General features: G+C 53.1%; 11 protein-coding genes across 11 annotated transcripts in view; 7 read left to right on the forward strand and 4 right to left on the reverse strand.

The window, feature by feature from the left end:
* Positions 1–463: 463 nt before the first annotated feature.
* Positions 464–3,128, forward strand: BDZ99DRAFT_495212 (uncharacterized protein; the record flags this gene model as incomplete). Its single annotated transcript, XM_033723361.1, has 5 exons — positions 464–982; positions 1,248–1,519; positions 1,762–1,899; positions 2,059–2,143; positions 2,198–3,128. 5 exons carry the CDS (start codon positions 464–466, stop codon positions 2,822–2,824), a joined length of 1,641 nt encoding a protein of 546 aa, XP_033582427.1. The 3' UTR covers positions 2,825–3,128.
* A 747-nt stretch (positions 3,129–3,875) lies between these two features.
* Positions 3,876–7,238, forward strand: BDZ99DRAFT_516184 (uncharacterized protein; the record flags this gene model as incomplete). Its single annotated transcript, XM_033725050.1, has 8 exons — positions 3,876–3,962; positions 4,015–4,354; positions 4,411–5,972; positions 6,023–6,044; positions 6,091–6,646; positions 6,695–6,816; positions 6,874–7,158; positions 7,213–7,238. The coding sequence occupies 8 exons, from the start codon at positions 3,876–3,878 to the stop codon at positions 7,236–7,238; spliced, it is 3,000 nt and encodes a 999-aa protein (XP_033582428.1).
* On the forward strand, positions 7,186–9,389 carry BDZ99DRAFT_196626 (uncharacterized protein). Its single transcript, XM_033713203.1, has 2 exons — positions 7,186–7,662; positions 7,763–9,389. Exons 1-2 carry the CDS (start codon positions 7,421–7,423, stop codon positions 9,108–9,110), a joined length of 1,590 nt encoding a protein of 529 aa, XP_033582429.1. The 5' UTR covers positions 7,186–7,420; the 3' UTR covers positions 9,111–9,389.
* Positions 9,390–9,668: 279 nt separating this feature from the next.
* BDZ99DRAFT_516186 (uncharacterized protein) lies at positions 9,669–10,286 on the reverse strand (the record flags this gene model as incomplete). The annotated part of the gene is made up of 1 exon (XM_033725051.1): positions 9,669–10,286. The coding sequence occupies one exon, from the start codon at positions 10,284–10,286 to the stop codon at positions 9,669–9,671; it is 618 nt and encodes a 205-aa protein (XP_033582430.1).
* A 1,014-nt stretch (positions 10,287–11,300) lies between these two features.
* Positions 11,301–13,161, forward strand: BDZ99DRAFT_409374 (FolC bifunctional protein). Its single transcript, XM_033716543.1, has 2 exons — positions 11,301–11,393; positions 11,586–13,161. The coding sequence occupies exons 1-2, from the start codon at positions 11,373–11,375 to the stop codon at positions 13,083–13,085; spliced, it is 1,521 nt and encodes a 506-aa protein (XP_033582431.1). The 5' UTR covers positions 11,301–11,372; the 3' UTR covers positions 13,086–13,161.
* A 346-nt stretch (positions 13,162–13,507) lies between these two features.
* Positions 13,508–15,529, forward strand: BDZ99DRAFT_435811 (uncharacterized protein; the record flags this gene model as incomplete). The annotated part of the gene is made up of 2 exons (XM_033717499.1): positions 13,508–14,341; positions 14,414–15,529. Exons 1-2 carry the CDS (start codon positions 13,535–13,537, stop codon positions 15,527–15,529), a joined length of 1,923 nt encoding a protein of 640 aa, XP_033582432.1. The 5' UTR covers positions 13,508–13,534.
* Positions 15,530–16,208: 679 nt separating this feature from the next.
* Positions 16,209–16,880, reverse strand: BDZ99DRAFT_196675 (uncharacterized protein). The gene has a single exon (XM_033713205.1). The coding sequence runs from the start codon at positions 16,789–16,791 to the stop codon at positions 16,258–16,260; it is 534 nt and encodes a 177-aa protein (XP_033582433.1). The 5' UTR covers positions 16,792–16,880; the 3' UTR covers positions 16,209–16,257.
* Positions 16,881–17,563: 683 nt separating this feature from the next.
* BDZ99DRAFT_435814 (uncharacterized protein) lies at positions 17,564–19,932 on the reverse strand (the record flags this gene model as incomplete). The annotated part of the gene is made up of 4 exons (XM_033717500.1): positions 17,564–19,207; positions 19,259–19,428; positions 19,655–19,762; positions 19,887–19,932. 4 exons carry the CDS (start codon positions 19,930–19,932, stop codon positions 17,720–17,722), a joined length of 1,812 nt encoding a protein of 603 aa, XP_033582434.1. The 3' UTR covers positions 17,564–17,719.
* Positions 19,933–20,845: 913 nt separating this feature from the next.
* BDZ99DRAFT_379436 (N-acetylglucosaminyl transferase component Gpi1) lies at positions 20,846–23,582 on the forward strand (the record flags this gene model as incomplete). The annotated part of the gene is made up of 6 exons (XM_033715152.1): positions 20,846–20,965; positions 21,027–21,123; positions 21,217–21,392; positions 21,441–23,037; positions 23,090–23,178; positions 23,229–23,582. 6 exons carry the CDS (start codon positions 20,846–20,848, stop codon positions 23,580–23,582), a joined length of 2,433 nt encoding a protein of 810 aa, XP_033582435.1.
* Positions 23,583–23,924: 342 nt separating this feature from the next.
* Positions 23,925–24,868, forward strand: BDZ99DRAFT_495219 (uncharacterized protein; the record flags this gene model as incomplete). Its single annotated transcript, XM_033723362.1, has 3 exons — positions 23,925–24,588; positions 24,670–24,711; positions 24,783–24,868. The coding sequence occupies exons 1-3, from the start codon at positions 23,940–23,942 to the stop codon at positions 24,866–24,868; spliced, it is 777 nt and encodes a 258-aa protein (XP_033582436.1). The 5' UTR covers positions 23,925–23,939.
* Positions 24,869–24,923: 55 nt separating this feature from the next.
* Positions 24,924–25,455, reverse strand: part of BDZ99DRAFT_409387 (HET-domain-containing protein) — a 3,492-nt gene continuing 2,960 nt past the window's right edge. The window contains exon 3 of the mRNA XM_033716544.1: positions 24,924–25,455. This exon is cut by the window's right edge and continues 384 nt beyond it. Coding sequence (XP_033582437.1) covers positions 25,042–25,455 — 414 coding nt within the window. The 3' untranslated portion in view covers positions 24,924–25,041.

Here is a 25,455-nt window from a genome sequence, read left to right on the forward strand (position 1 = left end):
TCACTTCATCTATCCTCCCACTCAATCTCCGATCACGAGGTAGCTTATTGAGAGACCTAGTCAAGATGAAGGCCTTGCCTCGTCGGTTCTCCTGGGATTTCATGAAATTTCTTGTGGTGGGCCTTACTGTACAAATTGCTACAGCGAACATCTTGCCCCGACAACAAGGGGCTGGATTTTCTCGGCCGGTGCAAGGTTAGCTAGCTATCTTCCCTATTCGACATTTACAGACGGAAATTAAGTCATCTTTAAGCCCCGCCTCGTCGTCCACAGCATGGTCTTCTTCCAAGGTCGCATCGTCTACCTCCGCATTGTCTACTGCCGAGCCGACATCGCCTACCTCTGCTTCTGTCACTTCTACCTCAGGTCCAGAGCCCACCTCGAGTGGCACTGCAAGTTTAGAGAGATCTAGATACAAGTGTGATAAACTTGGAATCTATTGCTCCTGAGGTCGATATGAGAAATGTGGTTAATTGTCAATAGGCGCCAAAGAGGAGGAAACCCAAGCCAAGGTCACAGTGAAGCTTATGAAGAAGGCTGGTATCTGGCTAAGGATGATTATACCAGCCTGAATATCAACGCGAGTAGGAATACCAGTCCTGACTACACAGATGGCGTCAAGGAAGCTATGAACCTTTTTCAGAAGGAGAACGTCGATGCATATCCGTCTGACACAGAAGCATATGGCCATGACCATCCTATTATCAAGAAAGTTTCTTACACGTTCGAGCAAGGGTTCTGGGACGGACTGTCCGACTTATTAATCGACACGACCAATTCCGCGGCAGCAGACCCCAGTTATACTAATAGTACCGGGCCTTGCGGCTGGCAGCCCTATTCCGAAGCCGCATGGATTGCTAGCAACGGATCCGAATGGGTGAGAAACGAGATTAATGATTGGGAACAATCACAATCTTCGAGCAAACTGGATTTCATACCTTCTGTCAGACGAAAATACATGCCCGACGCAGCCTTTTCTAAGGTGAATTGCGATATGATGTCGGAGTGCGATGTTTGTCATACCTTTGCCTCAAGTCGCGACCCTGAGCTAAGCTAACTCGAAGCAGGCACCTGATTGTAACGTGGTAAGGCAAAGTGGACCTTACAACGACGACGACCTCCGCAACGCGTTCTACTTCTTCACAGTATTGGACGTCTTGATAACTCGGGTGCAATGTATCCGAAGCGAAGTTAGGCACGGCCTTATGAAATGGTCAACCCAAAGCAAGACGCTTATTGCCAAGTAGACAACGTCCAACGACAAGGTTGAGGGGATTCTTAAAGCGAACGGGGATTTGCAGCTTCTGATGAATGCTATCTTCGCAGGCGTTGCTCTCCCAGCGGTTGGTACCAGTTATACTGCGGGCCTGGTTGCACTAATTACTGAGGGTGGTGCTAAACTTCTGAAAGTGAGGCAGGTAACTACGAACATCAACAGGGCTAATAAAATTATGGGTGGGATGGGTTCAATTGTCGCGGCAGGCACAGGCATCAGATCAGCCTTGATGAACGGGGTCTCGTACGTATTCACCGACTCTGACCAGACTTGTCACTAAAACGTTTAAGCAATCTGGTCCATGACACTGAAGGGGATTTTGAAAAACAAATCAACGATATGATTGACAAGTTTGAAAAAAAATTAATGGAGATTGGAAAACGTTTCTTGAAGACTGGAGAGGACCTTGTGGATGAGATAGAAACGGGGTAATGGTTCTGTCTAAATTAGTATTGCTCTAGTAGCTACTGACGAGCGACGAACAGGCTCTATTTCGAACCCACACCAGACACAGCTTCTGAAATTAGCAATACCATTGATAAGTTTCTAGAGGGATTAGCTCTGAATTGGGCTTGGCGGAGAGAACAGGTCTACATTGTCGCTGCACCGACACAGGACTGCGAGTCTGATATGAGGATATGAGAGGCTCATTAGGAGAAAGGGAAACCAAGGAACACCCCACGTCCGTGTGCTTAGAGGAGTACAAGGAATTATTTTTCCGTATCTACTGGTATTTTCGGCTTCCCAAAACTCTACGGGTCCCTGCTAATCCAATTTGACAGGATCCGCATGCAAAAGGGGAAAAGCCGCATCGTAATGCCTCCTCCTGGATTTGATCATCTGCTGCACGGCAATGTTACGAAAGAGGTGAGGCTATCTAGTTTTCATAATGTTTTGCTAAACTAATCGTGGGCGCTGCAGGATGTCGTGCGCGAGTCCTACTGGCATTATGAGCACATGGCTTTCTACAATCCCGCCCACGGAAATAGGACAAAAAATGCGATGACGAATTGGGCCGACCAGGCAGCCCACGCTTTGGACGAATCAATAGTCGGGATTTCGGCCGGTTACATGTTCAACATCCCTGTCGCATTTTCATATTTCGGACAGATCTTTGTCGAGGACAACGGCAAAAGAAACAATTTCCCTTGCAGAACTGGCATGCTTGACATCCGGCAAAAATTCAAGGGGCCACCAGTCAACGAGATAAATCCTGAGGAAAGCAATCCTTTCATCCAAGCGACGGGTATTTTCGAGCATAAGGATTTCTGGAAAGACTGTAAAAAGAAACTAAATTACAGAGAAGCCCCTTTCAAGAGGCCTGGGGAATTCGTCAGGCAGCCCGATGCGAAATCATTTGAGGGTGCTGGCGAGTTCCAATACTGCGATGCAAAAAAACCTGAGCCTAGTGGCGTTATGAAACATCTAGGAATGATCATCGGTGCTGTCTTTGGGGTTGGAGCCTTCTTCACTGGCACGCTGATCGACGAATATAGAGACTGGGAAAAAAAGTTCCCGACACAAGACGAACTTGGTCCAGATCATTGAAGTTTTCCTCGCTCCAACGGGTATATGAGTCTGGATCGGATGGAGTGGCCTGCAGGCAGGAAGAGGTTTTCGGCCTGCAGGCAAGAGGAGGGTTTTCGTATTAGTCTTTGCTTTCTTCCTTTCTCTTTTTTGTCAATCGCGTCCTCTTCGAAACGCAGGTTTCAAAAGTCAAGTCGTAACAGTTGGGATGGCACTTCATATCCCGACTAGGCGAAGGGCGAAAGGTGGGACCGTTAATTTGAAAAGGAAAGAGAAATGCTTGTTTTCTTTGGTAGAGTAACTTACCTAGTAATAATGAAAATTTGGGGTTATGGTTGTGTCTTTCATGCAACGTTCCTCTCACTGAGGTGATTCGTGTAAAATAATTAACAGGAGAACAAGCAAGCTACTAGCATTATGGCCGCCCTAGGCAGGCTTTGTTGAACCTTTCATTGCCGTATAAAGTCCGAGGTGGCGTAAAGGTGTAAGTGAGCTTTGTCACCGTACTTTAAAGCTTGGAAGGGATTCCGGACCCCCTACTCTCTCTTCACTCAACCCTCGGTACCTCCCCTGCTCCCGAACAGCAGTCGTTGTTCACTCAATATTGTCACCATTTCTGAACGACAGTAACGAATTTAGAGCAGGAGGCGCATCGCTTTGGTATTGCGGTCTGAGATGAAGGCCGTTAGTACATGCTTTCGCGGTTCCCTTCGGGCGTGATGAGGCTGTAGACGGAAAGTCCGTAGAGGGCGAGTCCGTAGAGGGCGAGTCCGTAGAGGGCATTCCGTAGAGGGCGTAGGCAGCTCGGCCGAGCCAGCCCAAGCAAAGGTCTCATCAAAGATGAATTTCTACGTGCGGCGTGAATTGGACCTTCAATATACCAAGATTGCAGACAGGTGATGGTGACTCCGCAGAGCAAGGCAAGGAGGCGTGGGAGGTGAGGTTGGTGGGAGGGACGCGTTCCTGAGGCTGAAACGCGACTGGGCTTGTGACGTTGCGGGGACCCCTCCGCAGCTTGCGCATCTTCTTCAGCTGTCATCGACACCTCAAAGAATGCTCAATCACTCACGTCATGGCGCATCTCCTACGCGGAAAGCAAGCCGGTATCCAGAATGACCTGTCCGCCGGCCTAGGACCTCATCTTTTTGTCCTGGACGATGTATGCTTTCCGAGTCCCCGCATGCCCGCCGTCAGCACTGACTTGGAACCAGATCAAGCGCTTCGGTATCAACTCGCAGATATCCCAGATAGCCTACGACCCCGTGCAAGCCCTCCTAGCTGTAGGGACGAATGAAACCCAGTTTGGAGCCGGCCAGATCTACGTCTTCGGACAGCAGCGCATCGACGTAGTACTACCACTGCCCCGCCGGGCCTCGGTGAGGATCCTGCAGTTCTGCGGCGACAAGATCATTTGCCTGGATGCGAAGAACGATCTCTCCATATTCTCTCTAGAGACAAAGCAGCTCATTGCCTCCTACTCCCCTCCCGCCAAGATTTCCGCCGTGCACAGCGACCCTACACTCGACTACGTGCTGTTGGGGACACAAACGGGTATGTACATTTCTTTCTCCTTCGTGGCTTTGACAAGCGCTCACAGCTAGCTCCAGGCGACATACTGGCCTACGATCTCGACCGCGAGAACCTTGCGCCTTTCAAGATCCCAAACTTCTGGCGAGAACAGAACCCTCGAGCGCGGCTTACACCCGTCGTGACTATTTCCTTCCACCCACGAGACATCGGCACATTGTTAATCGGCTATAGCGACGGCGCCGTCATATACTCTTTCAAGCAGAATAAGGTGTTGAAGTCCTTTCAGTATGAGCTACCTCGAGGTGCGCCAGGCGGGGACTCGGATCCCTCGTCGATCAACATGGCCCGAAAGCCGGCATTAACACAAGCGATTTGGCATCCCACTGGCACCTTCATATTGACCGGGCATGAGGATAGCAGTCTTGTGTTCTGGGATCCAAAAGACGGACGGGTCGTCATGGCTAGGACTTTGTCCGACACAAACGTGGACAAACCAGGTGGAGGAAGCACCACTCATGGAGTATCCCCAGGGACTTTCGCTTTCAAGGCACCTCTTTTCCGGATCGCTTGGTGCGCGAACCAGGATCCCGACGACACAGCTATCCTCTTTTCTGGTGGTGCTCCAACTACATTGCCTACTAAAGGACTCACTTTACTCGAGCTCGGTCGCACACCTGTGTACGCGACATCATCATGGCAAGTGCTATCAGACCATTTCGAGTCGCCGAAGCGCCAAAGAATTCTACCTACCCCTGCCAACGCTGAAGTGGTAGACTTCTGCCTCATTCCTCGATCGTCCCCACATTTCGCAGGAGCACATGATCCCATTGCTGTGCTGGCCCTGCTTTCTTCCGGCGAAGTTATCACTTTAAGCTTTCCAAGTGGCCTGCCCATATCGCCCACTAACCAGCTTCACCCTTCAATGACATTCGTCCACCCGTTCATCACACACGCAAATCTAGCTCCAATCGAGCGAACAAGGTGGCTGGGAATGACTGAAAGAAGGGCACATGGACCACCTATACTCAGGGGAGGCGCCGAAGCTAGGCATCCTTTGAAGCGTTTCGAGAGCCGAAACATAGTCCAGACCGCTCATGCAGATGGCACAATCCGATTATGGGATGCTGGACACGGAGATGAGATTGAGAACGAAGCTCTTCTCCAAGCCAACGTCAATCTTGCAGTCGGCCGTTACGACGCTGTTGATGTCGCCCTCGTCTCTCTTTCTGGTGCCACTGGAGAATTGGCTGTTGGGCTGAAGACTGGCGAGGTTGTTATGTTCAGATGGGGACACAACAAAAATGCTGGAAGAGAACCTCCACCGCCAACTCAAAATACTCCAAAGAAGTTAACCAATATCACTGAGCGGCAGGACCCAGCTTTGACAGAAGGTCTTCTTCCGTTCACCTTACTGAACGAACAGAATGGCCCGGTTTCGGCTTTGAAGATGTCCGATGTGGGGTTCGTGGCTGCTGGATTTGAAGGTGGCAGTTTGTCGGTCATCGACCTTCGCGGTCCGGCAATCATCTACAGTGCCAATGTACAAGATTTCGTCAAAAGCGACAAGCGAGGAAGCTTCCGAAGAAGCGGTAGTCAGGGCGCCGCAAAAGTTCAGTGGCCAACAACACTAGAGTTCAGCGTATGCCACCTTACCTAGTCGCCTTGCTGGAACTCAGCTAACGTTCACAGGTCATGACTCTTGATGGTGATGGTAAGAATAGCGGAGTATTTCTTTGGTTTAGACTAACGCTTTGTAGATTATTCGAGCATTCTCCTCCATGTTGGTACAAATCTAGGCCAAATAGCTACATTCAAGCTTCTTCCGGATTCCAGCGGCCGATATTCCGTCCAATTTGCCGGTTCATCCTCCCTCGATGACAGGGTAATCCGAATCGCGCCCCTCACTGCTGAGACAGGCCGGCCTGCGCATGCATCGCAAGGAGCAGTGTCGAATCTCCGAAGCGGAATCAAAGTGAACGGTGTGCTGCTCGCCGTCACGCAATCCGGCGTCCGATTGTTCAAGCCCGCGGCGCAGAGAGGCGCTCATAAAACGTTTGACTCAGTTCTATGTGACTCCGCCGCCGTCGTTCGGTACGAAGAGATGGGTTATGCTTTACTTGGACTTTTTGGCGACGGATACGCCAGAGCCTACTCCATCCCGGCTCTGAAAGAAATTGGATCCGTCAAATTGAGCGACACTCTCGACATTCGCCGATTTTCCGAGGCAAATATCACGAGTACGGGAGATATCTTAGCATGGAAAGGGCCTGCGGAGATGGCCTTGGTCAATGTGTTTGGCACTGGGCTTAAACTGTTTGTACACCCGACCCACAACATTATCACCACGCTAATAGATCTCAGTAATCAATCAAAAGACATTTTATTCAATCCACAACTTACCATCCCCCCGAGGCCTACAATTTCGAATCTGCAATGGATTTCTGGAACTCAGTACATCACTCCATCGGACATGGATTTGCTTAGTAGGTTTCACTTGTCTCACATTATATGAGGAAACTTGATCTTAACAACATACATAGTTGGTGGACCAGACCGCCCACCTTCGAAACGAATGCTAATGCAGGCACGAGCCGACGAGCAACAACGACGTGCTGACGCTCGAGGACCGCATACTGCATCCAGCTCTGCAGCTGGTGGATCAGATGAAGCTTGGGGGGCGTATCTGCAGCGTCAACTCAATGAGAGGACGGAAAAGTTGGGCCTTGCCGGAGATTCGATGGACAAACTGGAGAGCAATAGTGCGGGATGGGCAGACGACGTGGGCAAATTCGTGCAGAAGCAGAAGCGGAACATGGTTCTTGGTGGTAAGTCTTTGACCAATTGATGTGCGTAGAGAACAGCGTGCTAACAGCGTTCAGCCGTAAAAGGGAAATTCGGGTTCTAGGTCTGGTGTGTACACCTTCTTGCCACTGCTTGTGGTGATTCAACAACTTTCAGAAATCCGAACGAAGGGGATGTTCGTAATTTTGAACAACCGGTAAACTCGCTGGGCCACCTCAGGCGGTGGTTTCTGCGACTGCTTCTTCGAAGGTTGCGATTGACGAAATAAAGAACGGCTCGCATCTCATGGAAGGTGCTCTTTGCTTGCAATTGTTTTGCCTTGAACTCGCGTTCTCCCTTCCTCGTTGCACCAACGCCCTATCACGCATTGTCATCTGCACAGACAGCTATTCCATCGCTATCATAATCAATAATCTCGCAGTCGCTCAATACTGTTCAATCGTTACGAATACGCAGCGACGCCAAGCCATGGAGTTGTCTAGATTTGAGCGGCCTGATCTTGAATGGCTCAGGCCCATTTACCAGGCGTAAGCTCCCCCGCGTCCAGTTTTCAACTCAGTTTCGATCCGTTGCTTCCACCGTTCAATTTGAGCTCCTCAGACGGCGAAGTTGACATACGATATCTAGCGTCGTAGCTCACTGCACTTGCCCGCCATCTTCCTGCAACGAAGCGTGGAACTCAGCCCCTAGCGACGAGGATTGGAATCAACGCTACAAACGGAACCCAACCATGCCCTCTCCTGTCAGCCTCAACGACCTTGCGGAAGCCGTCTTCAGTATACCTCTTCGATTTGCCGTCCTCGCATCCGATTTACACGCCCGTGGCCACTCCGTCAACCACGCCCTTCGCGTCGCCTACAACTGCTACCAACAGTTCCTCCTCCCATCACGACAAGAGAGCTGGGCGTTTTATCAAGACGTACACACCAGCTTGGAAGAACGGGAGTGCCAACGGCCCTGTTGCCTCCAGGATATCGATAACAACATGTACCTACACGCGGAACGGCTCCCACACGGATGGGCGGTCTTCGAGCCCCAATTCGAGCGCCACTGGTATGCGATGTGCCTGCATGAGAGCGGCGTCTGGAGTGGCACCGAGGAGGGCCGGCTCTATCGAACACTAAGCCAAATCATCAGCGACGAGAGTCAGCGCCAATTCCGTTGGGATATGTCTGAAAGACCGACAGTCGTGGAGCACGCCGGCTCGTTTTCGTACCTACCAAATCAGCCCTGTTCTGAGCTTGGACTGAGGGGTGGCGACACCACTCATGCCTGGAATCGCCTATTTCGCTACCGCCTCGATGGCGTGCAAATTCCCAGCACTCGGGATGCCTTTCTGCGGGGTGAGTCCCTGGAGCGCGAGTATTTTAGTGAGATGGGCGTGGGGGATCCCAGTACGCCTACCGAACCTTCCGCGAGCGACATCATACAGGCCAATATCGACGCTACCCAGGCCTTGTCCGCAGACTATGAGCCGATCCCTGCAGAAGAAGCAGTAGTTGTGCCCAGCGTGGACGAGCTTGAGCACCGCGTGTCTAGGCTTTGTGAAGAATTAGACGAAAATATCCACGCGCAGGAGCACGTTGTGGGCACGCTGCGTGCGCAGCTTCGCCTTCTTGAAGCTACGGATCCGGAGCTTGTGGCGGAATATATGTCTTGCTTGGACACCGTGGGGGCCGCCCAGCGCCCGGAGCTTGTGGTGCAGCTTTTGCGGAGATATAGGGCGGAATGCTGTCGCTTGGCGGGACGCTTAGGGAGCTTAAGGGAGATCGAGGAGCAACAGTGGCAGGCAGAGGGTGACGAAGAAGAGCTTGTAGGACTTGTTGAGGCGGGAGAGCTGTGCCCAGCGAGTGACGGGGAGGCGGAGTTTCGGACATGGTTGTGGGCGGAGGGTGGGGCGTTGGGGGGGAATATCGGGGGTGATGAGGGAGTTGTACAAGACGTGGGTGCTGTACAATACCCGCCTGCCGGCTAGGGGCATTAGTGACGTCTTCTTTAACCCAGTCAATACTTTTCAACTCATCATTGCCAGAAACGAGGGGAAGTGTGATGCAACGGGCGCGATCAACTCTGCGGTGAAGGTCATGTCAACACATCTAAAGTGTGAGATACAGAGGGGTTTAGGAGGAGTCTTCCTTCCTACCCTTGGTTTGCACCCAGCGGGAGTTTTACCGGCCGCAACAACGTCTTCTCCAAAACCGGCGCCGTTTGCAGCTGCTGGGGCGGCCTGTCATATAGAGTTGCGTTGGCTTAGCTTTGTTCGGTCTTCTTCCTAATGTTTTCTTCTCACTGCCTCGATTTCGAGTGCCCGAAGTGCAGAGCGACTAAGTTACTACGCATTTCAACGGAGCCCTCAAGCGGACTGCGACAACTTCTCAAGTGATTTCAGAACACCAAGATTCTTGATAACCTTCACTACACAACGTTCAAAAACAGGAACCCAATTCCAACCCATCTCTTCAGCAGCCCAAAAAACCGGGGTATCAAAACAATCAAAGCTCGACTCCCTACCGCACCATTACTACACGTAGTACTACACCACACAAACAACAACAACATCAAACTCCTCATCCACCTCGCTCCCCTCGCTCTCCACCCCCAGCTCCTCGCCCTCCCCATACCGCCCGCCCACAAACTCCCACCCATCCCCCTCAAGCCGCTTCCTCAGCCGCTCCTGGTTCGCGCTCACCGCCCGCTCCACCAACCCCCCGTACCCGCCCTCCCGCCTCTCACCCGCCAAATCCTCCATACTCATCCCCTGCCCGCCCGCCTCGCTCTCGGACTCCGCCTCGCACGCCCGCGCCCACACGGCGTCCTCGACATCCATGTCCGCCTCGCGCTGCGCCCACCGCGCTTCCCGCACGCCCTCGTCGCCCAGCATGTCGTCCAGGCCGTGCTTCCCCTGCGCGTGGCGGCGCATGAAGAGGCCAGTGCTGCCCCGTCGATCCTTTGGCTTGCCGGCGTCTGGGCGGATGAAGGCGGCGAGGTGGGTGTAGGTGCCGCGTTTGCTCTGGGAGACCTCTGGGGACGGGAGGTCGGACATGGCGAATGCGACTTGGGCTGCGGAGCCGAGCTTGGCGGTGCGCGCGTGCTGGCGTTGGGTGGGGATGGAGGGGGCGCGGAGGTCGGCTGATGAGGATGGGAAGTCCATGGTTTGAGACTGAGAGGTTGAGACGGGTGGGTGGTCTTGTGATGGGAGTATTGTGGAGTATGTAATCGTAGTTGTGGGGACGTGCGGTTGTGGATATGTGTTGGGGATAGATAGATCACGACGCCACCAGTGCTTTCCACCAACGAATTCGAAAGAGCTCTGATAACAACAGAAAGAACTAGATTGAAGATTTGCGAAGAGAAGACGCGGGAGACATGTCTTAAAGGTGCTGCCTGTAGCAATGACTCACGTGGCGCGAGGCGTGTGGCTGTGCCCTGTTCTCTGTTCGACGGTTTGCTTACCACGTCATTATTTCTAGGAAGGCGCGGCTTCAATCGGAGGGGGCCACGTTTCAGGCTTCGGGGGATGAAGGCTGCAATTGTGAGGCCACAAGGCTGGCGAGGCAGAGTTGTGGAGTGCGAACTATCTCGAGTATGATGGCGGAGCTGTCCGTCAGGGTCACGTGAGGACTTTGGACGGGATGCACCGCCACGACTGCTGGACTAAGGAGAGCGCTTCATTTGTTAGAGGGTCCTTGAAGATGTCCTGGCCTGTGCCGAACTTATACTGGAGATATTGCGTAGACTTTCTCAGTACAAAACAAATCTTGCAATACTTTCCTGAATCTCGAAGCTTTGTATGTACACGCATTATGGTGCTGGTGAATTTCCGGAGTAGTAATGTGTTGCTGATGACTGAGACATCCGGAACCAATTAAGGAGAATGTTGAGAATGAGAAGGAGATGAGGCTTGCAATGAGACAAGGCTGAGATCCTCCATTGTCGGGTTTCGACGATTGTGCCGCTTCTCCAAATCCGGAACTTTTGTCCACATAATGTAGGAACTTACACAGTGCTCTCAGTCTATTTCGAAGACGGAAGAGAGGTTCTGGGCCAGTCTTTTGCGGTTGTTAGTGGCTAGTGATCATGTTGGCCTGAGGCAATGCGTCATCAACGCCCGAGATTTTCGGACATCCCAAGTCCGCAGTGCTACATCCAACAACATGCGTCCATGTTCATAACCCGCAGAATCTTGTGCTTCCGAAGCACCCAGAGAGCCCATCGCCGATTCAGCACCGTATCAATCATGGAGGAACGAAACTACAGTGTACGTACCCCTTCAACAAGCTGTCTCATGAGTACACCTGCCTGCCACTGCTTGGTATGCTTCAGAGAATTTTCAGGAATTGGAACAAGATAAAAGCCCTTCACTTTGGTCTAAGTGGAAACTTGTTGAAGCACTTCATGCAGTGGCAGAAAGGCGTACATACGGGCTGAGGACTTGCTGACGATGTCGCAGGCTGCTGTTGCAGCACTGAATACACTGCAGTCGAATTTCTCCGTCGTAGACGCGATCCGGAAGTCGGGCAAGAAAATGAATGAGCAAGCCATCCCCGAAATGATTGAGTGGTGTCGGAGGATTGGATACAAGGTATCCGATCTGGACAAATTGAACATCATCCATATTGCCGGAACGAAGGGGAAGGGATCTACCAGTGCCTTCATTTCTTCCATTCTCTCCCAATACCTCCCTTCGCCGCAGCAGCAGAACCCAAAGCTACACAAAGTCGGCCTCTACACGTCACCACACCTCCGCTTTGTGCGAGAGCGAATACGGATAAACAACGAGCCCATTTCGGAGGAGTTATTCACGAAGTACTTTTTCGAGGTCTGGGATAGACTGGACAAGACTTCTGAGGACCCCTCTCACACAGGCGCCGAGAAACCGGTGTACTTCCGCTATTTGACGCTCATGGCACTGCATGCGTACCTGGAGGAGTCAGTGGACTCAGCAGTCATAGAGTGCGGTATAGGCGGCGAATACGACAGCACAAACATCATTTCGAGTCCCACTGTCACGGCCCTAACGAGTTTAGGTATAGATCACGTCGCTATGCTAGGCTCAACGTTGCCGGAGATCGCATGGCACAAGGCTGGAATATTCAAGCCCGGTAGCATCGCCTTCACGGTGCCACAAAACGAGGAAGCATTGAAAGTACTCAAGGACCGTGCAGCTGAGCGACAGGCTTCGTTGATGGTTGTGGAGCGACATCCTGACCTTGAGCTGAACAAAATCAAGCTCGGGCTTGCTGCTGACTTCCAGAAAACAAATGCTAGTCTGGCTATTGCCGTAGCAGCAGCGCATTTAAGAGCTCTAGGACACAGCGATGTTCCTGATCCAGTAACCACACCACACATTACACTGCCAGCGGAATTCATTCGCGGTCTCGAGCAAGTCAATTGGCCCGGACGCTGCGAGGTCCGCCACGATGCTCCTGGTAATATAGCATGGCACATCGACGGAGGCCACACGCTTGACAGCATTGAGATGTCTGGCCGTTGGTTCGCGGAGCAGATCTCAGCTTCTCCAATCCCATCTACCAACGAAGGAGGCTCACGGAAACCCCGAATTCTGATATTCAACCAGCAAACGCGCGATGCGAGTGCTCTAGCGCGTGCTCTTTATACTACTCTGCAGAGCTCTTTATCTACATCAACCTCTCCATTTACGCATGCCATCTTCACTACCAATCAGACCTTCAACGAAGGGTTCAAGCCTGATCTCGTGTCGATCAATACCAATAAAGCCGACGTAGATACCTTGGCTGTGCAGCGCGCGTTAGCAACAACCTGGAGCGAGATTGATCCCAGTGCCGAGGTCAGCGTCGTGAAGACGATTGAAGAGGCTGTTGCAAAGTCGAGAAAGATTGCTGCATCGTGGGAGAGAAGTGAGGTTATGGTGTTGATCGCAGGCAGCTTGCACCTCGTTGGCGGTGCCCTTGATGTGCTAGAAAGCTGAGTGGAAATGGCTGCCATGTTGCTAGAATAGCTGCAGAACTTAGATACCCAGGAGATTTCAACAATCTAACACGATTAAGTCTATTTATTCTCAATTCTCGTGATATTTAGTATATGGGTGAAGCTCGGCCATGCGCTCACGCGGGGCATAGATAAAGTGGCACTCCAATTCTACAGCAAGCTGTCTGCTGTGTACACCTGTCTGCCACTGCTTGGGGTGCTTCAATGCATTTTCAGGCATCTGAACGAGATAGAACCCCTTCGCCTTGGACTATGTGGAAACTCATTGAAGCACCGCAGACAGTGGCAAGCAGGCGTACACGCGAGACAGAGTGCTTGATGAGTGTGCCACTTTTTCCATGCTGCGGCGCTAGCCCGGCAGCTTCAACTTTGTTTCTTCTAGCATCATCACCACGTCCTCCCCCCTCATCCGCCCTGGAGCAGCTCACCATGCTGCGCGCTTCTTTGCTAAGGACAAGGCCAATTGCACCCGCTGCTGGCCTTCTCCAATGGCGCGTGGCCAACCGCTTCTTCGCCGATAGCAAGAAGCCGGACGAGACGGTCCTGCCCGGCTCCCAGAGCGCGAAAACAAACATCGAGATACCCTCCCCGACACTCTCTACGAGCCCTGCGAATCCATCTGGCGTGTCAGCAAGCACAATTGCGGCTTCAGAGGTTCCCAAGACTCCCCCGACACCGCAAGAAGTCCGCTCAGCTCCGGTCGCCCAGCCCGCGACCACCCCCCCTACCGGCACAGGCTCCGCGAGCGTAGCACCACCCCCATCCGCCCCGAAACCGAAGAAGCGACGGTTCAGACGCTTCCTGCTCCAATTGCTGATTCTGTCGGCTCTGGGATACGCTGGAGGTGTGTGGTATTCGCTCGTTTCCGACAACTTCCACGACTTCTTCACCGAGTACATACCCTTTGGCGAGGATGCTGTAGGATTCTTCGAGGAGCGCGAATACCGCAAGCGCTTTCCTGGGCAAAACGTCCAGCAGCGACTACACCCACAGCTCAGTGGCGAGCAGAAGGTCACAATTCCTAGCAAGCATGGTCTGACGTCCCGAATTGCGGGCGAAGGGGAAGGGAGTGGCAGCAACTTGTCGTCGAGCGGACCACATGTGAGCGCGTTGGAAGACGACAAGTCGAGGAAGCCCGATCCGTCGGGGGAGACCCCCAAAGTTGGTTCAACAGCTCCGCTAGACGCGGAGAAGCCAACCGAGTCTCTTACCCACGATCTGCTACCAAAGGCTGCCGTGAAGGATACCAAGGAGACTACCCCTGCGCCCGCGCCTGCGCCTGTGCCTGCTTCTAGTACTCCTGCGAAGATGATCGACAACCTGGACATTCCATCTGCCAAGGAGCCTGTGGTTCAAGACGTAGTCAAGATACTCAACGACCTCATTACCGTCATCAACGCCGATTCAGCTGCCTCCAAATACAGCTCTGCGATAGACAAAGCGAAATCGGAGCTCGGCAAAGTCATCTCGGATATTACAGCTCTCAAGGAACAAGAACAAAAGGCCGCCGAGGACAAGATCCGCTCTGCTCACCTGGAATTTGATACAGCTGCCAAGGAGCTGGTTCGGCGACTTGAGGCTCAGATGCACGAACAGGAAAGCCACTGGAAAGACGAGTTCGAGGCGGAACGCGAGCAGCTCGCCCAGACGTATAAGCACAAATTGGATTCGGAGCTGGAAGCAGCAAAGAAGCTCTACGAACAACGTGTGAAGAACGAGCTTCTCGAACAGTCCATTGCCCTACAGAAGGCCTTCAGCTCATCTGTCCGCGACCGCGTTGAGTCAGAGCGTGACGGCCGGCTTTCCAAGCTCAATGAGCTCTCCTCCTCGGTACAGGAACTAGAAAAGCTAACATGGGAATGGAACTCGGTCATCGACGCGAACCTGAAGACCCAACACCTCGTGGTTGCTGTTGAAGCCGTCAAAGCCAAGCTCGCAAATGCCGAGACTTCCACGCCGTTTGTTAACGAACTGGCAGCCCTGAAGGAGATCGCCTCAGACGATCCAGTCGTTTCTGCCGCCATTGCCAGCATCAATCCTGCAGCATACCAGCGTGGAGTTGCCACACCTGCACACCTCATCGATCGCTTCCGCCGCGTTTCAGCCGAGGTCCGCAAGGCTGCTCTGCTCCCCGAAGACGCGGGCATCGCCTCGCATCTCGCCAGCCTGGCCATGTCCAAGTTCCTCTTCAAGAAATCTGGGCTTGCTGTGGGTGCGGACGTCGAGGCTGTCCTCGCCCGCACGGAGGTCTTACTTGAGGAAGGCGACTTAGACGGCGCCGCACGAGAGATGAATGGGTTGGAGGGGTGGGCTAAGGTGCTGAGCCGCGACTGGCTTGGGGAGGTCAGGAGGGTGTTGGAAGTGCGCCAGGCTCTCGATGTCATCAGCACGGAGGCCAGGTTGCAGAGTTTACTCGTTGAATAGGGTTCATTGTATTTCTAGTGTGCATACTGCTACTTGTATGTTGTAGTTTATAGATATGGAGCGCATTTTCATTTCCCAGGTTGGGAAAGGTAAAATTGAGTTTTGATCACTTTGTCTACTCGTTCTCGCACTACCTTCTTCACCATTAGACGGTACACATCATCCATTGAGTTGCTGGGAACAGAGCACGAATGAAACAGGACACAACTTCTTTTTTACGAAGGCAGATTTCACATGGATACCATACCAACCCCCCAGCTTCACCCGCATCGGCGTCTGCGCGTAATTCGCCCCGCCGAGCACATCCGCATACTCCAGCGTCCGCCGTCGACATACCACGTCGTATCCGCCTTTGTCCACTCCACCGTGTAGTTACTATGCGCCGTACTCTGCGTTCTATCAACATTATAGTACACGGCGCGCGGTCGTAGCGCGTCGTATGGCCCTTGCCGAAATAGCTCCGGGGGGGTGCCTCGAGGGGTTTTAGAACTCGAAATTCGATTGTCAAAGTCCGCGCAGTTGGATATTAGGCTGCCATTTGACTGCCCCCAAATACCTGCTAGCCGGGGTACCACCCCTCACAGTGGGTAGTCCAGTGGGCAAGATTGGGGGGGGGGGGGGGGGGCAATGATGAATCCGTGTGCTCAGAATAAATGGGCCTGGTACTCTACCTTCCCTCCTGAGGTCTGACGTGACCTGCTTCTTGAACTTAGCGGAGCTGCTTTGGTTCAAGTTCTCCAGAGGTTTCTGCGTACGTACACCGGGGTGACGCTGTCTGGGGTGCCTTTGCGGGGTTTGTTCAAACGCTCGTTTCGACGGCGCGGCGCGGCGCTGCGGTTGCCGCCGAGGAGACTCCCAGTCCAGCTCGTCGAGGTCGGTGGATTCGAGCACGATGCTGGTACCGGGCGCGGCGCGCAGGTGCACGGAGACGACGCTGAAGAAGAAGGACCGGGAGGTTTGGAGCTGGGGGCCCGCCGCGGGGGCGATGGTGAGGGCGGCGCTAGAGGGGGTGTGGGAGATGTCGCCGGCGGTGGTGGTTCAGGGGGGCTTGAAGTTGCTGCTGCTGCTGCTGCTGCTGCTGGTGAAGTCGATGCTGTAGGTGCTGGTGGAGAGGCCGGGGTCGGCGGGGCAGGTTGCTGTGGGGTCTGGCTTAGAGAGTGGTAGGAGAGGTAAGTGGGTGGATTGCACGAGCTGGATGTTTGAGCGAGAGTGGATGAGACGAGCGTGAGGCAGAGGATCGCTGTGGAAATGAAAGATGGCATGCTCTGCTTGATGAATAGGTAAGGATCGGTAGAGGCTAATTAGAACGAGGGATGGATGAATAAAGAGAGCCTAACGAATGCAGTAGATAGCTCAAATATACATGTATACCACCTAGTTAATGAGAAATTGTGAAAATGATGTAGAATACAAAGTCGTCGAAACCCTTCCACTTACTGCTCAATGGAGCACTAGAAATAGAGCCCGTTGCGTGATCTCAAATCCACACAAGTTCGATAAACAAAAGACAAGAAGTTTACGTTGGTGTTGACGTAACCTTTGTATAGTAATCAAGTCGACGAACGCGTGTGTTGTAGGTCTCAATGGGTGCCAATGCTCGGCCCGAATATGTTGTTTTGGGGCAGCCGGAGCAGAATTCAGGGGTCAAGGACATATCAAGTCCCGTAAGTATTCAGCGACTACCGAAGCGTAGGTACTTCGTAGCATGGCTAACCTCACATGCTGGGCATGAAAAAAGTGGCACAGTCATCAAGTGCTCTGCTCGTATGTGCACCTGTCTGCCACCGCATGAAGTGCTTCAACAAGTTTCCACATAGCCCAAGGTGAAGAGCTTCTATCTCGTTCAGATTCCTGAAAAGGCATTGAAGCAACTCAAGCAGTGGCAGATAGGTGTACACGAGACAGCTTGTCCTAGAATCAGAGTGCCACCTTTTCCATGCCCCGCGTGCCTCATGCCTAGACTGAATAGGTAGCAGTGATAGACTTTAGACGGCGACAAGCAGCTTTCAATATACCAGCATGACAGCACTGCATCAGAAATGACTAAATCAATTGATAGAACCATGATCAACGCTAAGGTATATAATGTCTGTCCTTCGAAACGCCATCAAGGCCGCCCATACGCCCCAAAAGGCCGTATAATCCAGCTAAACCACCGACGCCAATACCACGCTCAGCGCCAGTCATGATCTAGAGATCCCAGCTGATCCACTCCCTCTTCGGTGGAACACTCGGCAGGATACCGTCCTTGTAGTACCCGTGCTCCCTGGAAAACTGGTAAGCTTCAGCAATCTTTGCCCCCTTCTCTCCCTCGTACTCCTCCGGTCTGCCCTCGGCCCATGGATTAGGCGGTGGGGGTCCATCTGGGAACCAGATCCGCTGATAGTCCTTGCCGTTGAGCTTGTAGGCTGGATACTCGCCGACGACGTTGCCGCCTTGTAGCTTGTTCCTGTATATCACGGGGAGACCTTTCCAAGTAAGCAGCTTCTTCCCGTCTGCGCTTCTGGTACTGTAAGCTGTGACAGGTGTGGTAGGAGGGTTTTTCGGGAGATTGAGAGGTCCAGTAGCGCTTGAAGCACCACCTCTAGTGGCGTCAGGGCGACCGAAGAGTCCAGTGGATGGGGCAACAGTGGCCGACTGTCCGAGTGAAGTTGAGGCAGGATCAGCAGTAGGTTGAGAGAATGGGCTCGAAACAGCTGCGTTAACGGTGGGCTGACCAAAGGTTGAGGGCTGTCCGAAGGGGTTCGTGGTGGGAGCGGTGGGAGCAGCGGTGGGGAGAGAGAATGGGCTAGAAGTAGCTCCACTAGTGGTGGGTTGACCAAAGCCGGTTGGCTGACCAAATCCAGATTGCTGCAATGGTTGTCCGAATGTCGACGTTGGCTGGGTCCCCGTGCCAAAGGCATTCGAGGCTGGCGCCTGCTGAGTCTGCGCGAAGGGAGGAGCACCCACATTGCCGGATTGACCGAATCCTGGCAGGCCGAAAGCGGGGGCAGCTTGGCCTGGGTTGGACGGCTGGCCGAATCCTAAGGTTTGGCCTGGATTGGAGGGCTGTCCAAAGGCAGATGTTTGAGCTGGAGCAGCCGCTGGGCTCCAGACGGACTTCTGGCCGGGCATAGAAGGTTGTCCGAAGCCGCCACTCTGACCTAGAGAAGCGGGTTGACCAAACGCCGTGCCCTGACCGAGCCCAGATGGCTGTCCAAAGGCCGAGCTCTGTCCCATAGCGGATGACTGACCAAAACCAGAGCCCTGTCCCAGAGCCGATGGCTGGCCGAACCCCAAGGCTTGGCCTGGAATGGACGGCTGTCCGAAGGCAGATGATTGAGCGGGAGCAGCGGCCTGTCCCAAGCCGGATGGTTGACCGAAGGCTGAAGCCCGGCCAGTGGGCTGTCCGAACGCCGATTGCGATGCGCTAAGTCCAGAGGGTTGACCGAAGGCAGAAGCGCCAAAGGCATTGGAAGGGGCAGAGGAGACAGTGGGCTTGTTCCTGGCGATTCGGGCTTGGTTCTCGATGCTGAAGTAACCTGCATGGGCCGGGTTGGCAGACTCCTTGGCAATCTTCGCTCGGTCGCGAGGAGTGTTTGCTCCATCGACGACGTACTTGCAGGCCCCTTCGAGATCATTGAGAATCTTGTCGATCTGGTTCTGCGCCTCTTTGGCGAGGATATTCTCTTGTTCAATCTAGGCCAAGTATTAGTTGATGTTGATTGTCGCGCAGGGCAGGATACTCACATATTGGTTCTCAAGTCCTGCAGCGCGGGCATCGTAGAACCTCATGCGCATCTCCTCGGGGCTGATGTCGATACCTCCCTCGAGAAGTTGGAGTGGAGCGTCGCGTCCCGGGCCGTAGGCGGAGAGCGGCCATTCTGGGCGTTCCTTGACGAGATCCTCCTTGATGATATCTGGACTAAGATGATACCTGAGAGTCGTTAGTGACGTGGAGAACAACACAGTGCGATGCTAAACTTACGGCCAAGTGCGTTTGTTCGCTTGGGTTCCTGCATGGCGGGTCAGTCCAGGTCTGGATGCGAAAGAGAAGCACGACGTTGCGAGCCGCATGAAAGGAGCTTGCGGAGACTCAAGGACAACGGGGATGAAGCAGATGCTAGAAGATGATTGGAAGCTTACCGGCACCAAATCCTCGACTCTGCTGAGCCTGAGCCTGGCCCAAGGGACCGAAGCGGTTTGCATTGCTCGGCGGCTGGAGTCCGACTGGATGCTCGTTCCTGCACCGGTCTGTCGGAGGATACACCGGGATCGTCAGCGTGTACATGGTGAATTGACGATGGAAGTGATGGCAATTTGCGTGATGTGATACGAGTTTGACGAGAATGAAGAGAGGATGGAGAGAGAAGTGTACCTCCGAATTTGCAGTTGCCTTGCTTGAAGAACTGGCAAACGGGCATGGTGGGGCCGCGCTGGTACGTGATTCTATTGGACAGGCGAGGAACAATACGTTAGCATAATAGCAATAATACAATGGCGGGGTCTGCTGGTGAAAATACGTTGCGCGGCGGTTCAAAGTGAGAATAAGGGAGAGGCGCTCACGCTGGGCATGAAAAAAGTGGCACACTCCTCAAGTACGCAGCCCGTACATACACCTATCTGCCACCGCATGAAGTGCTTCAACAAGTTTCCACTTAGACCAAAGTGAAGAGCTTTATCTTGTTCCAATTCTTGAAAATTCTTTGAAGCACCCTAAGCAGTGGCAAACTGGTGTGCACACGAGACAGCTTGTTCTGGAATTAGAGTGCCACTTTTTCCATGCCCCGCGTGATGCCCACGACTTAGCGACGCGCCTCACGCTATACCCCAACGAGCGGCCCAGCCACATATTAAAAAGAACCGAACTGCCAGGAACGTGGTGGATGTCAAAAGTAGGCGGCGACGTACCTGGAATAGCTGGAATAGTACGACATGGTGACTGTCGTGCTGATTTTCTTCGGAGTTGGGAATTTTGGCAGGGTTGGTGGAATGGCCGCAGAGAGATGCAGTGCAGTTGCCGCACGTGACCGTGCCCACAGCTGCGCCGGCGTGCTTCGATCTGCGCACCCCTTCTCTTGGGACAGCGAATAAGGCTCGTGTACTGGCAACCGCATCCATCAGGACACGGCACCGTGATGCCCTCTCGCCCTGCGCCCTCAATGCACCATGATCTGTGCAAGCACCGCCTTCACCACGCTTGACCCGTCGCCGCGTCCCCAGACCCGCTCCTCGGCCGCCCTCTAGAGCCCGCGCGGCCTCGAAACTCCAGTCCTCCTCCGGCCTCGAGCCATCCGCTCGCTGCCACCATACCTGTGTACCACAAATTCGAGCTTCATGCACCCCTTCTCGATCCTCACAGCGGGAATATTCGTAGCCGGCTACTCCACGGCCAGGTGGGATCTTGTCACCCGGCTATATGAACTAGCAATATTCGCTTGGGACCACGGAGTTGTAGTATGCCAGATCCCCCCTCCTAGCGCCCATGTCGCGCCTCGACGTCTAATACACTTTGCAGACACGCGCCGCCAAAGGTTTCGCCATTCTCTCCGTCTTCTTCTTCCTCTTCATCCTGCCCATAGAACGTCTCGCCTCGCGGGAAATCGACCTAGTCAGTGCTATCACCAACGTACAGCATCTGAACGAATACTGACTTTTGTCCCTAGCATCCGCGCACCGCAGGAAGCGGCATCTCCGCCCGTGAACAGCTCAAACGCCGGGGCTCGTTCTAGGGGAGCGCTATGTTGATATGGTTACAAATAATGGGCTGATGCGGATATTCTGGCCGTCAGATGCGCCTACCACACCAGCCTCCGGCGTTCTCGTGGGTTGGAGAAACTCCGAGTTGGATGTCTTTGTGGTAGCAATTCTGCAAGATGTCGAAGTATGGAAGCGCTCTTCAATATCATGTGTCTATGCTCACCTTCTATAGCTCAGGAGTGTGGAGCATGCCTTGCGTATGGGAATCCTCTATCGAAACAGCCCGCATCCAATCAGCCATATCTTCGACAGGTGTGGACAATCGACCTTGCAAGTCCTTGGAACAATCAACCCCCAGTCACCTCCCGCCAGCTTCAACGCAGCTTTATTAGTCGCATTCAACGATTCCTCGTCCCGCTTCCCTCGACTATTCTGCCCCAACGACTGCGACATCACTCTTCAATTCATTCTATACTGCCGCCCCCACCCGACTCGCATGCAATACCTGTCATTGAAGCAAATATCGCTAGCTTTGGGAGATAAACCAGAACAGGTGGGAAAATGGGATCCTGCTTTCGAAGGAGTAGAGGCGCGGGAAGAGGAGGAACGACAGCGAAAAAAAAAACTAGTCGAAAAGCTGCGGCTGCATAGCGTCGTTATCCACCCACCGTCACAGAAGGAATTGTCACTGCCGACGATCATCGATCAGGTCAATTGCTCTTTCGAGCTAAACGCTCTTCTCCAGAAAAACGTAGGCCTCATCGGTACCCGGGCCCGACGAGCCTTGAGCGTCAGCGAAACAGTTGTGAAATCAGCCAATGATCTGTGGGACTATGTTCTCATGGGGTTCTGGTACGTCGCCGCGGTCTGGCTATACCCCTTGATTGCCAAGCTCTTCATATTGGGGCTTATTGCACATCGTGTGGCTGGTGAGGTGATAATGCGCGTTCTCGAATGGCGGCTGTCTCCAGATTCTGCTGCTTTGAAGGACTTGTCGGCAACGGCGCAGCAAGTCGACATCCGTCTACAACAATTCTGTTACTGGCCAATTCAATATCTGACGCTACGAAAAAGGAAAGGCAACTGGGAAAGCATTACCAACAGTCACCCCGAGTACATTCGCTTTTACAACAGCTTATGGCTTGTTGCAAACGACGTGATCATCGGGATCGCATTGGGCTCCTACATCATTGAGAATCACGTCTATGTGGCGTCGCAGGTGGACAAGATCTTCACAACGTGGTCGATCGAAGGACTACGTCGAACTATTTCTTGGCTCATGGAGTGGCCAGGTGGACTGAAACTGAACAACCAACTGGCAGAATTCCTCGGAGACCTCTTCTTATGGGTTATTGACCATTGGTCTGCCTCCATGACCTTGCTAAGACCGTTTCTCCCTGCAGTCATCCACTTCATCGGTTTCTCCAGCTTTGCCGGGGCCACGATGCCGATATCCTTGTTCTCGGATCTTGTCTCCCTGTTGACCCTGCACATCTACTCGTTCTACATCGCCTCTGCCCGAATATTCAATTGGCAACTCACCATCATTTTCTCACTCTTCCACCTCTTTCGAGGCAAAAAACGCAACGTTCTGCGCAATCGAATCGACTCGTGTGACTATGATCTGGACCAGCTTCTGCTCGGTACCATCCTTTTCACACTCTTGTTCTTTCTACTACCTACCGTCTGTGTCTTCTACTTGACATTTACGTCTGCTAGAATGGCTATAATATCCTTGAAAGCCACGCTGGATACTATGCTTGCATGTTTGAACCACTTCCCACTATTTGCATTGATGCTTCGCATCAAGGACTCCCGGCGTTTACCAGGTAACTTCTACTGCGCCAACACACTCACGGCCGATTACTGATATGGCGTAAGGCGGCATCCGTTTCGACCTCCAAGATACCCGTTCCGCAAGTTTACCGGAACAAAACCTCTCCGCGCCCACCTCTTACATTGTCCTAAAGGTTTGCGCCCATCTGTCACGGTCTTGTAACCTCACTTAATGAATCGCCAGTCAATTCCGCTACCCTTAACCGCCATGTTCAACGAGTACTTCGAACTCAGCAACCGCCTTCAGAAGCACTATCTCTGCCTTGGCGTCTTCCTCTGCCTCGTCACCGGCCGATTTGTGCCGCCGATCCACCGGAAAAACCTCTACAGTCTTCAGTACAGCATGCTGCCAGCGAGACGTGCTGGTATCGTCGAATTGTGGACGAAACTCACAGACAATGTCAACGCGTCGAAGCCAGCAGCTCCGGGCATGAACGGGTTCTCGAACAAGAAGTGGCCGAATGGCAATATAAAAAGAGGTGGTCCTGGCTCAAGCACGATTTGGGCTGCCAGGCAAAGGAATGGTGGTATTGGGTGACTCGCGTTTGTAATATATTGTCTAATATCAAGAGCCGATTTCTACATTCCATGAAATTGTCGAAGAAGCAATCGCTCACTCGAACCCTTGGGTGGCGATTTTGCGAAGTTTACCGATGCTCAACGACATGGATTACATTGTATACTCACAATGCTGCGACCGCTCAACCCCTCTGCAAATGGTCGTCGACCTTCACTATGATCATTGTTCAGGCACAGCAGTATAAATTCCACTCTTCTACTCTCCATCCATGTATCTACAGCTCCTCTTCACATCCGACCCATACACCCCCTTCAACGCAACGGGAGAGCCCTGCACATCCACCAACCCATTCATCAAAACACTAACACCGCCACCATGCGCCACCAGACTAAACCCAACCACTCCAGCACCCTCCCAACCCCTTCCCCATCTTCCTCTCCCTCGTCGCCGCCCACTACTAACGCCACCAAGCCCCCGGACTCCGACCACATCAAGGCCGAAACCGGCCACGACTTCCTCGTCCACTACGCCCCGCACCCGGTCACGGGGCAGCCGTATCCCGAGATCTGGACGCCCAAGTTCGCGATCCATCCGGCGCTCCTCGCCGTCTGGAGAGAGGAGCACCAGGCGGTGCGGAGTGTGGGAGATAATGCGTCACTGCGGAGGGTGGCGAGTAGCTTGGAAGACAAGGCGTGGGAGATGCCTGTGAGACCGAAGCGGAGGACCGCGGCTGGGAAGACGAACGAGCAGGGCGCTACTGCTGCGACGGCGATAGTGATTGAGGATGCTGGTGAGCCTGGAGAGGCGGTTCAGCGGCGGCCCATGAGCTTCGATTTTGAGGGCAGCGCGCCGTTGACGGAGGAGGAGTTGGCGGAGGAGCGGGCGGAGCGCGAGAGGGAGGATGCGGCGCGGCTGGCGTATGTGAGGGATTTGGTGGTGATGCGGGATGTTAGGAGGCGGTGGGAGAGGGAGTATATGATGGAGGAGTGGGCGAGGGCGAAGGCGAAGGCGAAGGCGGGAGGTGGTAGGTGAGTTTAGTCTGCGATATCACTAGGAGCCTTTCTGCTGATCGGTTAGTAGTCTCTCTCGCTCTTGTCTATATCAGGTGTCTTGGTTGCAGTTGTCATGGAGTTTGTTATTCTCGTCAGTACGTGGTTCCTCAACGCTGGCGAGATCTTAGCAGTTTAGCATTTCAATCCATAAAAACAGTTCTATTAGAGTTTGGAGCCCCACAAGGTCATGGCCGGAGCGGGTCGGCCGTACTCCCTGCTAGCATAGCCGATGCGTTTGTCTACCTCTGCTAAGGTTCAAGTGGCAAAACTTCAACACGTGGTTCTACAAGTTAGCTGATTAGAAGATGCTCGAAACTTCGCTGTGGCAAATTAAGAAGCTATATATTCACCTAGATCCCCGGACCCTCTATGAAATAGAGATAAAAGAAAAATTAAGAATAATAAGTTAACTCTTCACAATTGCTCTAGGATATGTTAAGCAAACTTTTACATATCCAGACTCTTCCAGTTCCAACACCAATGCTGATTGTCTTGTCTAACGTCGCCGAACACGATGGCCGATACTCTGATGGCAGCCATACTAGCTTCTTAGAATTGTGTGTTATCCAATCTCCGTCTAGACTTAAAGCTAGGCCTTGATATCTAGGCTTCTGAGGCTCTATGACAGTTGGTGTACTACTTGAAACTAATGGTATTGCACTAATACTAATAGTACCAATTTCAGTGTGAAGATATAAACCAGTAGTGTCAAATAATATATTGCTAGGCGTCTTGCCAACGTCGAGCGTCTGCAGGCACGCGCCGCTGTTCGCATCCCAGATCTTGACTGTTCTGTCGTCCGACGCCGACGCCAGCCGTGTTGAGTCGTGAGAGAAGGC

This window comes from Mytilinidion resinicola (genome assembly GCF_010093595.1).
Source record: "Mytilinidion resinicola strain CBS 304.34 unplaced genomic scaffold BDZ99scaffold_3, whole genome shotgun sequence".
NCBI lineage: Eukaryota > Fungi > Ascomycota > Dothideomycetes > Mytilinidiales > Mytilinidiaceae > Mytilinidion > Mytilinidion resinicola.

Coding starts and splice junctions, on each gene's coding strand:
- BDZ99DRAFT_196626 (XM_033713203.1), top strand. CDS start 7,421: ATGGAAGGTGCTCTTTGCTTGCAATTGTTTTGCCTTGAACTCGCGTTC. Junction 7,663..7,762: donor CTCAGGCCCATTTACCAGGC/GTAAGCTCCCCC, acceptor TACGATATCTAG/CGTCGTAGCTCACTGCACTT.
- BDZ99DRAFT_409374 (XM_033716543.1), top strand. CDS start 11,373: ATGGAGGAACGAAACTACAGT. Junction 11,394..11,585: donor TGGAGGAACGAAACTACAGT/GTACGTACCCCT, acceptor ACGATGTCGCAG/GCTGCTGTTGCAGCACTGAA.
- BDZ99DRAFT_196675 (XM_033713205.1), bottom strand. CDS start 16,791: ATGCCATCTTTCATTTCCACAGCGATCCTCTGCCTCACGCTCGTCTCA.